This window comes from Amblyraja radiata, chromosome 7 (genome assembly GCF_010909765.2).
Source record: "Amblyraja radiata isolate CabotCenter1 chromosome 7, sAmbRad1.1.pri, whole genome shotgun sequence".
Classification (NCBI taxonomy): Eukaryota; Metazoa; Chordata; class Chondrichthyes; order Rajiformes; family Rajidae; genus Amblyraja; species Amblyraja radiata.
This window is the reverse complement of record NC_045962.1, coordinates 12,328,258-12,341,090: the sequence shown is the minus strand read 5'-3', so window position 1 is coordinate 12,341,090 and position 12,833 is coordinate 12,328,258. Positions and strand designations below refer to the sequence as shown.

Here is a 12,833-nt window from a genome sequence, read left to right as displayed (position 1 = left end):
AGGAATAGCTACTTCCCCACAGCCATCAGGCTATTAAACCTGGCTCGGACAAAACTCTGATTATTAATAACCACTTTCTGCTATTTGCACTTTATCAGTTTATTTATTCATGTGTGTATATATTTATATCATGGTATATGGACACATTTATCTGTTTTGTAGTAAATGCCTACTATTTTCTGTGTGCTTAAGCAAAGCAAGAATTTCATTGTCCTATACAGGGACACATGACAATAAACTCACTTGAACACTTGAACTTGGGTGCCAGGAACAGTCTGGGGTGCAAGTGGATGGGGAATGGGTGGGTGGGGGTGACATTGTAAAGCAGCGTCTCACGATCAATGGTGATAACTGCGTATTACTGGGAGAGCTCTTTTGCAAGAGCAGCAGAACATCAGCAGCCGGCAACATAAAATGGTGGCACAAACCAATAAACATTCAATGAATCTCATGCATGAAGCTTGTACTCGTTTCTGACCATTACACTAACTAGTTCCCCAGGTACACATCTACCTTCATCATAGGCTCAGGTTCTGCTCGAGTACACATCTTAAAGCATTTACAAATGAATCTCACTTTTTTACACTTTTTGCCCAGAGAACTTTGAAAACATAAGCTGATAACAACATAACAACAGAGATGGGAGCACAGCTATTGCTGCCACAGGAGAACAACAGAGTGGACTCTGTATAGGAAGGAACTGCAGATGCTAGTTTATACCAAAGATAGCCACAAAATGCTGGAGCAGCTCAACGGGTCAGGCTGCATCTCTGGAGAAAAGGAATTGTGTCTGAAGAAGGGTTTCAACTAGAACATCGCCTATTCCTTTTCTCCGGAGATGCTGTCTCACCCGCTGTGTTCGGGTCTCGACCCGAAACGTCACCTATTCCATCGCTCCATAGATGCTGCCTGACCCGCTGAGTTACTTGGTTCATTAGCAGAATGAACAATGTCTCTCAATTCAATAAACGTCAAGGAATGGGAAATAAAAATGAAAGTACTATGAGGGTGAATGCAGCAGAGCGTTTGTATTTGGTGAAAAAGCAGATATAAATAAAGGAAAGAGAGTTGGAAAGAAAGATCATGATGGATTTGACTGAGCAAGGGAAATCAAAGCAGTTGACCTTTTTAATAATCTATAACCATCATGAGCAGGAAGGAACAAAAAACACACCTTTAATTTCTGAAAGAAGATCAATTAATAATCAACAATAATTACATTTTTAAATAAATACCCATGTTGTTCTTTGCTAGACGAAGTTTCCTGGCAAGTTCAATAAATAATTAATACACAAACATGAAAATCATTGCAAAGTTAAGATGTCATTCTTACAAAATTTACAGAAGAGTGCTTCAAGTCGGTAGTTACAATTATCGACCATTACATATCAATAGTGTTCTATCTTATCCTCCCTCACAACCATATGCGTTCCACTTAAATGTCCATTTTTTCTTGGCCACTTCATCAATGATGTTGTTTGTGGCTGCCAATGTTGACATATTGGCTTTAGCAATCTTGAAGTTGACAGACATTCAGATTTTATGAAAAACCAAGCAATAAATCCATCGCTTTCTTAAATTCAGCCTTTTAAAAATCATAAACACTCCCAGATTACATAGCTTACTCACGGCGAAGAGCTAGCACTTATCAGCAACTGGTTTCGAGCTCTGACGGTATTATTTTTGGCCCAGTTTAATCCAACTGCAACCTGACCATGTAGAGGAGTGCTTCCAATTGGCCAACCTGTCGGGTCACTGCCGTTTGACAGGGAATAGATCAAACAACATTTTCCGCAATCACTGTCCAAAGCATTGAATCAAACCAACCAAACAATTATAGTAAGTGTCCTACTCACCATAGTAGCGGAGTTTTTTACTGTAATACATGGGGTGGTGGCTCGCAGTGCTCCGCTTACACCATGGTAGTATTTAAAACAGATTTTAGTTTCAGCTGAGGAGCAAAGAGAGAGAGATAACAACTGGATAAATTCTCAACGATTTCAGAAGAATCACTTTAGTTTAAAAAAAAAGTTTTTAAGTTCTGATTTACATATTTTGCCAAGTATTCACTAGAAATTGCCATTGCTTAAAAAGAAACAAATAGCAGGAGCTGCTTGGCACGACTGCTAAAACTTGACAAGGTCCCGTTTCCCTCCGAGAGAGATGACCCATTAGATTCCTTTGATCAACTCTTACATCCAACATTGTGCTTAGTGATGGTCATTGCTGGCATCTATTTTACACCTTGCAGATGGGGCCAAGCTCAGCCAAGGGCAGCTTGTGACGGTGGTCAGGTGCGTGGAGTGTGTCGATGATGACAAAAAAGTAGAGAGCTTTCACCGATACATGATGCAGAAATTGGCCTGCATTTTTGCAAATGTGACTCCATGAGGTAAATGGCCATGGGAGTTTAATGTAAAGTATTAAAAGTTTATTTGATGCAACATATACAGTAGACAATGATAATGTAACTACAACAGGACTTAGACGGGTATTTTCCATTTGTAGCTGGTGGAACTGAGTGGGCCACACCACTTTTGTAGAGGGAATAGACAATAGGTGTAGGAGTAGACCATACGGCCCTTCGAGCTTAGCACCGCCATTCACTGTGATCATGGCTGATCATCCACAATCAGTACCCCGGATTTTCTTTTGTACTTCTTCAATCTATCTTTTCACTTTCTACTTCCTTTCTTTCTTGTTTTCTTTTTCTCTTCTTTTTTCATTTTCATAATTTGTGTTATAAGGTTAAATATGTAGCTGTACAATAATTGTATAAATTTAAGATGCCAAATGTTTTATCTCTGTACAATTGCTTCTAATTTAAAAAAAAAAAAATAATAATAATAAAATAAAATATTTGAACCATTCTTCACACCGATTGAAATGAGGGAAGAAAGCTGGAAAAGAAAGATGGGAGTGGGATAAAGTCTGGCAAGTGATAAATGGATACAAGTGAGGGGTGGGGGGGGGGGGGGGTTGGGGGCAAGGGATTTGATTGCAGATGGATGGAGTGACAAAAGCTAAGGGTGAACAGGAGACAAAAGGGTGTCAGATAATGATAGAAGACAAGTGAAATGTTAAACTGGAGAGGATATTCCAGGTGAGAAAGGCATTCATGTGTACTTCTTCAAACCTTGTCCACAGTATATGGTCAATCGGACTGTCCATTCCCTCTACAAATGCTCTTGATGTGACCTTAACAATTGTAAGACCGAGCATAGACTAGACAACCATTTCACCAAACACTTGCTCTCTGTCTGCCCTGGCATGCTGGATCTCCCAGTTGTTAACCATTTTAACTCCTCTTCCCATTCCCAGACCGATCCTTCTGTCCTGGGCCAACTCCATTGCTAGAGTGATGCCGCACACCAACTGGAGGAATGGCACCTCATATAATACGTTCGGGGCTTCCGCAACGGCGACTTCTCCCGCCCGAGTTGCGGGGTTGAAGAGTACCTGGAGCGGGGCCTTACATCATCGCCCGGCGCGGCTTTGAATGGCTGCGGGATTTGTTAGTGCCCGCCGGGGGCTCAACACCAAGACCCGGAGCGTGGCCTTGCATCACCCGGCGCGGTTTTAATGGCCGCGGGACACTTACCATCGCCCGCCGGGGGCTTTGACTCTGACATCGGGAGGAGAATGGAGAGAGATAAGACTTTGCCTTCCATCACAGTGAGGAGGAGATTCACTGTGATGGATGTTTGTGTAAATTATGTTGTGTCTTGGTTCTTTTTTCTTGTGTGTATGACTGCAGAAACCAAATTTCGTTTGAACCTCAATGAGGTTCAAATGACAACAAATAAATTGTATTGTATTGTATTGTATTGTATTGTATTGGTAGCTTACAACCCAGTGGTATGAACATTTAATTCTCCAATTTGAAGCAATGCTATCCTTTGACTACCCTTGTCTCCTTTTCATTTGTGGCCTTCTGTCACTTACTCCACTCATCTGCCAATTAGCCAACTATTGTAGCTCATTGCTAGTCCAGTTCAAGTCTTCCTCAGTCAAATCAATTTTTGTGACCTAATGCTTGTACCAACTATTTAAAACCATCACCCCCCCCCCCCCCCCCACCCCCCCCTACTGTTAGAGAGACGCTCAGGGATGCATGGAGGAGAGCCACAGGGTACCCTAGTTCTGAGCTGAATTACTCCAGCATTTTGTGTCTACCCTAGTTCTGAATGTCCCTTGCGACCACAGTAATCAAAATCTGGGTGCAGAACCTACTGCCCCTTTCTTGTGGCCACATTGGACACTGCCATTTAACTTGCAACAACCTGACATTGAAGCCTCAGTACACAATGTATATAACAATGGATATCTACTGTTATATATTAGATAACATCAATAGAAGTCAGGTGCATTTTCAATCATTGAAATATACCCTTGAATGGTCATAGGATGACTTAAACAGCAACTCCAGAAACCTTCTGCAAATCAGGACAGGAGGTTCTTAAGCAATGTTGCAGGAAGGAACTGCAGATGCTGGTTTAAACTGAAGATAGACACAAAATGCTGGAGTAACTCAGCGGGACAGGCAGCATCTCTGGAGAGAAGGAATGGGTGGAGAGAAGGAATGTTTCACCCATGGGCGGGTCGAGACCCTTCTTCAGACTGGTGTTTCGGGTTGAGAACCTTCTTCAGGCTCAAAGAAAGGTCTTGACCCGAAACGTCACCCATTCCTTCTATCCAGAGATGCTGCCTGTCCCGCTGAGTTATTCCAGGTTCTTGAGCAATGTTGTGGGGCCAGGAGAAGCATCTACCTGCCCATGCCTGACTCCCCCGTGTCCCCACTCAATGGCAGCTCTCCTCCCACTCAGACTTCACGTGACGTTGGGCAGCTTGATTGCAAGAGCAGACAATACATTCGCTGCACGCCGCACTCAGGAAGCTTGCCTCAGTACTCTGACTCAAATATGCCAGTTAAGCCCCTTTGAAATGTTTGAAATGCTTCACGCTTTTCGCTGCTTTCATAAGCGAGGCAACAGGCTCAACTAACCTGCCTCTGGCTATATCATCGGGACCACATTAAGATCTGCTCCCGTGCAGAAGAAGATCACAGATCAGCTGGAAAAGAATTGTGAATAAGTTCTATACGTGAGATCACTGTGGATGTTCTGTATTTGCGGGCATTTTCAACATTCAAATAGGATATTATTTTTGGTGGGAAAGTGACATTAATGTGCAGGATCATCTTTGATTTTGCCATGTCGGCGTGCAGGCTGGATGGGGCTGTGGAGTACAGGTTCTGTTCTGACCTTTACTTTTTTTATTGTGCCCTGCAAGATGTGACCTTTGACTTCATGCAATCTGGAAATAGCAATAAAATAGAGGTGTGTAACCAAATCAATATGCTCTTTCTCCTCTTGAGAATAATGGTTCAGTTACAGTCAGTGCTTTGAGCATGCAGAAGTCCACAGTTACAATATTCTTTTTGCTCAAATGACTAAACCATCAAATCTCAAGTTCTAAATCGTGTTCGCTGACAGAGTGACAATATTTCATATTTCACAAGTGATAATTGCTGTATTCGGAAGTGGTGCTGGTTAACAGTTAGTGAAAGACTACCTGTTGTTTGGGTATGTAGAATGGCGATTCATGATTTTATTCACAATGCCACACAGTAGTGAAAGGTAGGGTCCGACCTACAATTTCAGATCCATTTCTGGTAGACAATCTCAAACATTCCACGTGCTAATAAAAATTAATTGTTTGTTAAATTTTAATCCCATCACTATATAGTGTTGAATACCTAACATGTTAAATGAATTAGATTCTGTTAGGGTCCCGGGAATGAGTGGGTTAAAATATGATGAGCGTTTGACGGCACTGGGCCTGTGCCCATTGAAACATACAGAATAGTGAAAAGCTTGGATGGAGTGGATGTGGATTGGATGTTTCCACCAGTGGGAGAGTCTTGGACTAGAGTTCAAAGCCTCACAATGAAAGGATGTTCCTTCAGGAAGGAGATGAGGAAGAATTTCTTTAGTCAGAGGGTGGACATTTTTTTAAAGGCAGAGATAGATAGATTCTCGATTAGTACGGGTGTCAGATGTTACGGGTAGAAGGCAGGAGAATGGGGTTAGGAGGGAGATATAGATCAGCCATGATTGAATGGTGGAGTAGACTTGATGGGACAGATGGCCTAATTCTGCTCCTATCCTAGGGTACTTAAGGAAGTGGCTCTAGAAATCGTGGATGCATTGGTGATAATTTTCCAATGTTCTATAGACTCAGGATCAGTTCCTGTGAATTGGAGGGTAGCTAATGTTATCCCACTTTTTAAGAAAGGCGGGAGAGAGAAAACAGGGAATTATAGACCAGTTAGTCTGACATCGGTGGTGGGGAAGTTGCTGGAGTCAATTATAAAAGATGAAATAGCCGCACATTTGGATAGCAGTAACAGGATCGGTCCAAGTCAGCATGGATTTACGAAGGGGAAATCATGCTTGACTAATCTTCTGGAATTTTTTGAAGATGTAACTAGGAAAATGGACAAGGGAGAGCCAGTGGATGTAGTGTACCTGGACTTTCAGAAAGCATTTGATAAGGTCCCACATAGGAGATTAATGGACAGAATTAGGGCACATGGTATTGGGGGTAGAGTGCTGACATGGATAGAGAAGTGGTTGGCAGACAGGAAACAAAGAGTAGGGATTAACGGGTCCCTTTGAGAATGGCAGGCAGTGACTAGTGGGGTATCGCAAGGCTCGGTGCTGGGACCGCAGCTATTTACAATATACATCAATGATTTGGATGAAGGGATTCAAAGTAACATTAGCAAATTTGCAGATGACACAACGGTGGGTGGCAGTGTGAACTGTGAGGAGGATGCTATGAGAATGCAGGGTGACTAGGACAGGTTGGGGGAGTGGGCAGATGCATGGCAGATGAAGTTTAATGCAGATAAATGTGAGGTTACCCACTTTAGTAACAAAAACAGGAAGGCAGATTACTATCTAAATGGCGTCAACTTGGGAAAAGGGGAAGTACAACGGGATCTGGGGGTCCTTGTACATCAGTCTATGAAAGTAAGCATGCAGGTACAGCTGGCAGTGAAGAAAGCGAATGGCATGTTGGCATTTATAACAAGAGGAATCGAATATAGGAGCAAAGAGGTCCTTCTGCAGTTGTACAGTGCCCTAGTGAGACCACACCTGGAGTATTGTGTGCAGTTTTGGTCCTCTAATTTGAGGTAGGACATTCTTGCTATTGAGGGAGTGCAGTGTAGGTTTACAAGGTTAATTCCCAGGATGGCGTGACTGTCATATGCTGAGTGAATGGAGCAGCTGGGCTTGTACACTCTGGAGTTTAGAATGATGAGAGGGGATCTCATTGAAACATATAAGATTGTTAAGGGCTTGGACACGCTAGAGGCAGGAAACATGTTCCCGATGTTGGGGAAGTCCAGAACCAGGGGCCACAGTTTAAGAATAAGGAGTGAGCCATTTAGAACGGAGACGAGGAAACACTTTTTCCCAAAGAGAGTGGTGAGTCTGTGGAATTCTCTGCCTCAGAGGGCAGTGGAGGCAAGTTCTCTGGATGCTTTCAAGAGAGAGCTAGATAGTACTCTTAAAGATAACGGAGTCAGGGGATATGGGGAGAAGGCAGGAACGGGGTACTGATTGGGGATGATCAGCCATGATCACATTGAATGGCGGTGCTGGCTCGAAGGGCCGAATGGCCTACTCCTGCACCTATTGTCTATTGTCTATCACTCGTGACCTTGAAACACTACATAGAATCTAGGCAACCCTCACAACAGAAATGGACGGTTGCCTTCCCAACCTTGAGCTCATTGGACTGTGCTTCTTGTGGCTTGAAGGTAAAGCAGAATCCTCTTCACAAATTGCTTCAAAATTAATGGATGATTTCTGGCACTGTTACTGATCATCATTGTTACTGATCATTCTCTTGCTTCCACACAACAGCATTTCTAGGAATTTATCACATCTTTCATGCCTTCTGCACTGTTGTCTGTTGCGCAGTGCAAAGAGGAGACCTTTCCTTCCTTCCTTCCCATCGCCATGGTCGTTGTTCTTCTGAACTATCGAGCACATCTTATTAACTTTGCTCCAGTCTTCAAACACACAAATCTGTACCAATACTAGGTCAGAACCAATCCAATACCCCTTCCAAAGGACAATGACAACCCCATGGGCTGAGTGGAAAGCGGTCCTGCTAGATACTATTGACACTCTGCAGAAGAGCCCCACTGACCAGACTCAAGACAAGCTCAAGCTAGTTCAGTTCCTCCATGGTTCTATATGAGACCCTGCAAATTAGCACATCATTTTGAGACCAGAAGGCCTTTCATTACTACTCATTCACATCTGCTGTCTGAAACCACGCCGTTAAAACAACTAGGTTGAAAGGGCAGACAATTTTCTGGTTGGGAAATTGACATATATCGTATATCAAAAGAAGATGGTCTTTAAATTTACAAATTCAAATTTACCAGTTAAGAGACTGGTCTTTAAGTTTACTATGTGCAACATCATGGCCATTTTCAAGGTTTATTCATATTTAGATATTTCATTTAAATTTTATGTAAGCCCTCATTTTACAAAATAAATCAAATTTATGTGCAAGGCACTGTCATAGAAAATATTATACATTTTTTTTAAATAGTTTATTTTGGCATAAGGTCTCAACTAATCAGTTACAAACAATAAGAAAAGACACTAAGTGGTATGTTGGAGATGTGTTGACATTGTTTTGCTAACATAGTTCATCTCAAATGGAATTAGATGAAGGCTGATCTACCAAACCTTGTGTCACAGGAAATAAAAATCATGTCAATGGGAGAACACTGATAACTGTCCCTCCTGAGACTGCACTGTTTTAAGACAATGTCCTGAAATTTAAACGTTATTTTGGTCATTTTCCTTCGAGGAGCAAACGTTATGAGACTCTAAACATGTGGCAATTTGTATTTGAACTATCTCAGTTACACCAAAGCAGAAAACTGCTTTTGCCTCAGGGGATAGATAGATAGATTCTTAATTAGTACAGGTGTCAGAGGTTATGGGGAGAAGGCAGGAGAATGGGGTTAGGAGGGAGAGATAGATCAGCCATGATTGTATGGTGGAGTAGACTTGAAGGGCCGAATGGCCTGCACCTATTCCTCATGACCTTCAGACTTTAACCTTGAAAGAAGGATTTAATGGGTTCTGCCCCTCACATGAAAAGGCATTTAAGAAGGAACTGCAGATGCTGGAAAATCGAAGGTACACAAAAATCCTAGAGAAACTCAGTGGGTGCAGTTCGGGCCGAAACCCTTCTTCGGCCCTAAACGTTGCCTATTTCCTTCGCTCCATAGATGCTGCTGCACCCGCTGAGTTTCTCCAGCATTTTTGTGTACCTTCCATGAAAAGGCCATGTGAGGACTTTACCATTATTTACCATCCAGCAGGAGACACAAGAATCTGCAGATACTGGAATCTTGAGCAAAAATCAGGCTGTTAAAGGAACTCAGCAGATGAGGCAGCATCTAAGAAGGGGTGGGAGATTGCAACCTTCACGAATGCAATCAAACTGGCGTGCACAATCAAATAAGATCAAATAGAACAAGTTGTTGTGCAACTTTAGGCTGTGTACGCCCTACGCAAGAAGAAGAAGAAGCATCTAAGAAGGGAAATGGACAGAAAACATTTTGGATCGGCACCCTTCCTCAGGCTGCTGGAGGGGAGATAGCTGGTAGATAGAAGTGAGCGGAAGGGATGAAGTAAGAGCAAGTGTTTACAGCAGGCCTATTCATAACTGGTAGTAATTAATTATTGCAGAAGCTGGAGGACAGATGTGTTGACATTGTTTTTCAGCTGCAAGAAATTTGTCATTTGTGAATATAATCAAGAAGGCTCCATTGCCACTTCCCTCATTTGAAGAAAAGCTAGAGTTTTGTAAAGCAATTCCAAATCGAATCATTTCTATTTGCAGCTAGAACACAGCAAATGAAAGGTGTTTATATAGTTTCTATATTCAGACTCCTAATGCCTGTTCATATGTCATTCTGCATATCTTTTTAAAACTAGAACACTCACTTTAGTAATTATCAAGTTATCAAATTGGAAACATTTGTCTCTTGAGGCCCATGTTGTAATAAATATAATATAATCATGTACACCAACTCCATAATTTGTTTAAATGTGTTGTACCTTCAACATGAAAAACACATTTTATGCATAGGCAGGTTTACCTACAGTATGTTCTAACACTAATCAAAACTGTACCTTTTAGCCACATAATTGTTAATTCTGGTCAAATTGGAGAGGCCAGGACGCTAAAATTGAGTAACGGCTTCTGGGCTGCTAGGCCATTTGGTCAAGCTGCAGAATGGTGCCAGTTTGTCTAGAGTCTAGATAACAGCTGCAGGAAGAGAATGGAACATCTGCAGATACTGACAATTAGGGGCAAATTGCATGCAACGGATTGGATAAATGCAAATCAGACATATACATTGTAAAGGTACACAAAAATGCTGGAGAAACTCAGCGGGTGCAGCAGCATCTATGGAGCGAAGGAAATAGGCGACGTTTCGGGCCGAAACCCTTCTTCAGACTGATGGGGGGTGGGGGGGAGAAGGAAGGAAAAACGGAGGAGGAGGAGCCCGAGGGCGGGGGGATGGGAGGAGACAGCTCGAGGGTTAAGGAAGGGGAGGAGACAGCAAGGGCTAGCAAAACTGGGAGAATTCAACGTTCATGCCATCCGGACACAAGCAACCCAGGCGGAATACGAGGTGCTGTTCCTCCAATTTCCGGTGTTGCTCACTCTGGCAATGGAGGAGACCCAGGACAGAGAGGTCGGATTGGGAATGGGAGGGGGAGTTGAAGTGCTGAGCCACCGGGAGTTCAGGTAGGTTATTGCGGACTGAGCGGAGGTGTTCGGCGAAACGATCGCCCAATCTCCGCATAGTCTCCCCGATGTAAATAAGCTGATATCTAGAGCAGCGGATGCAGTAGATGAGGTTGGAGGAGATACAGGTGAACCTTTGTCGCACCTGGAACGACTGCTTGGGTCCTTGACTGGAGTCGAGGGGGGAGGTGAAGGGACAGGTGTTGCATTTCTTGCGGTTGCAACGGAAAGTGCCCGGGGAGGGGGTGGTACGGGAGGGAAGGGAAGAATTGACAAGGGAGTTGCGGAGGGAGCAGTCTTTGCGGAAGGCAGACATAGGGGGAGATGGGAAGATGTGGCGAGTGGTGGGGTCACGTTGGAGTTGGCGGAAATGGCGGAGGATTATTTGTTGTATTTGCCGGCTGGTGGGGTGAAAGGTGAGGACTAGGGGGACTAGTTGTCCTTGTTGCGAGTGCGGGGATGGGGAGAGAGAGCAGTGTTGCGGGGTACGGATGAGACCCTGGTGCGAGCCCCATCTATGGTGGCGGATGGGAATCCCCATTCCCTGAAGAACGAGGACATTTCCGATGCCCTGGTGTGGAACGCCTCATCCTGGGAGCAGATGCGGCGTAGGCGGAGGAATTGGGAGTAGGGGATGGAGTCTACAGGGGGCAGGGTGGGAAGACGTGTAGTCCAGATAGCCATGTGAGTCAGTTGGTTTGTAGTGTATGTCGGTCAGAAGTCTGTCCCCTGCGATGGAGATGGTGAGGTCAAGGAATGGTAGGGAAGTGTCGGAAATGGTCCAGGTGTATTGGAGTGCCGGATGGAAGTTGGTGGTGAAGTGGATGAAGTCAGTCAGTTGTGTGTGGGTGCAGGAGGTGGCCCCAAAGCAGTCGTCAATGTAACGGAGGTAGAGGTCGGGGATGGGGCCCTGGTACGTATTGAACAAGGATTGTTCAACGTACCCGACAAAGAGGCAGGCGTAGCTGGGGCCCATGCGTGTGCCCATAGCTACGCCTTGTGTTTGGAGGAAATGGGAGGAGTCAAACATAAAGTTGTTGAGGGTGAGGACCAACTCCGCTAGGCAGAGGAGGGTGTCAGTGGCTGGGTATAGGTTGCTCCTCTGGTCGAGGAAGAACCGGAGGGCTTTGAGGCCATCCTGGTGGGGGATGGAGGTGTAGAGTGACTGGACATCCATGGTGAAGATAAGGGGGTGAGGGCCTAGAGAGTGGAATGCGCGGAGGCGGCGGAGAGTGTCTGAGGTGTCTAGAACATAGGTGGGAAGGGATTTGACCAAGGGGGATAGTATGGAGTCAAGGTATGTGGAGATGAGTTCGGTGGGGCACGAACAAGCAGAGACAATGGGTCTGCCGGGAGAGCCGGGTTTGTGGATTTTGGGGAGAAGTTAAAAACGGGCCGTGCGGGGCTGGGGAACGATGAGGTTGGAAGCTTGGTCGGGCAGGGCGTGGGAATTGATGAAGTCGGTGATGGTGCTAGATATGGTGGCCTGGTGCTCGTCAGTGGGGTCATGGTCCAAGGGTAAGTAGGAGGAGGTGTCCGAGAGTTGGCGCGTGGCCTCAGCTTTGTAGAGATCGACGCGCCAGACTACCACGGCATCTCCCTTGTCAGCTGGTTTGATAACCCAATCTGGGTTTTTGCGGAGTGATTCAATGGCAGTGCGTTCAGGGGGGGAGAGATTGGAGTGAGACAGGGGAGTGGAGAAGTTGAGGCGGTTGACGTCGCGGCGGCAGTTCTGGATAAAGAGTTCCAGAGCCGGGACTTTACGAGAGGGGTTCCACGAGGAGGGGGTGCGTTGGAGACGGGAAAAAGGGTCATCATTGGGGGGCGAGGACTCCTTCCCATGGAAGTGCGCTGTGAGGCGGAGACGACGGTAGAAGCGCTCCAAGTCATGGTGGGCGCGGAACCCATTGAGATGGGGACGGAGGGGGACAAAGGTAAGACCTCTGCTGAGGACAGACCGTTCGGTGTGGGAG

At 44.9% G+C, this 12,833-nt stretch overlaps 1 protein-coding gene across 5 annotated transcripts in view; it reads right to left on the bottom strand.

The window, feature by feature from the left end:
• hecw2 (HECT, C2 and WW domain containing E3 ubiquitin protein ligase 2) overlaps positions 1 to 12,833 on the bottom strand; it is a 342,360-nt gene that overhangs the window by 152,046 nt on the left and 177,481 nt on the right. For all 5 annotated transcript variants that reach the window (XM_033023729.1, XM_033023732.1, XM_033023733.1 and 2 more), the window contains exon 4: positions 1,857 to 1,951. In XM_033023729.1, the coding sequence (XP_032879620.1) occupies positions 1,857 to 1,951 (95 nt within the window). The remainder of the gene's footprint in view (positions 1 to 1,856; positions 1,952 to 12,833) is intronic.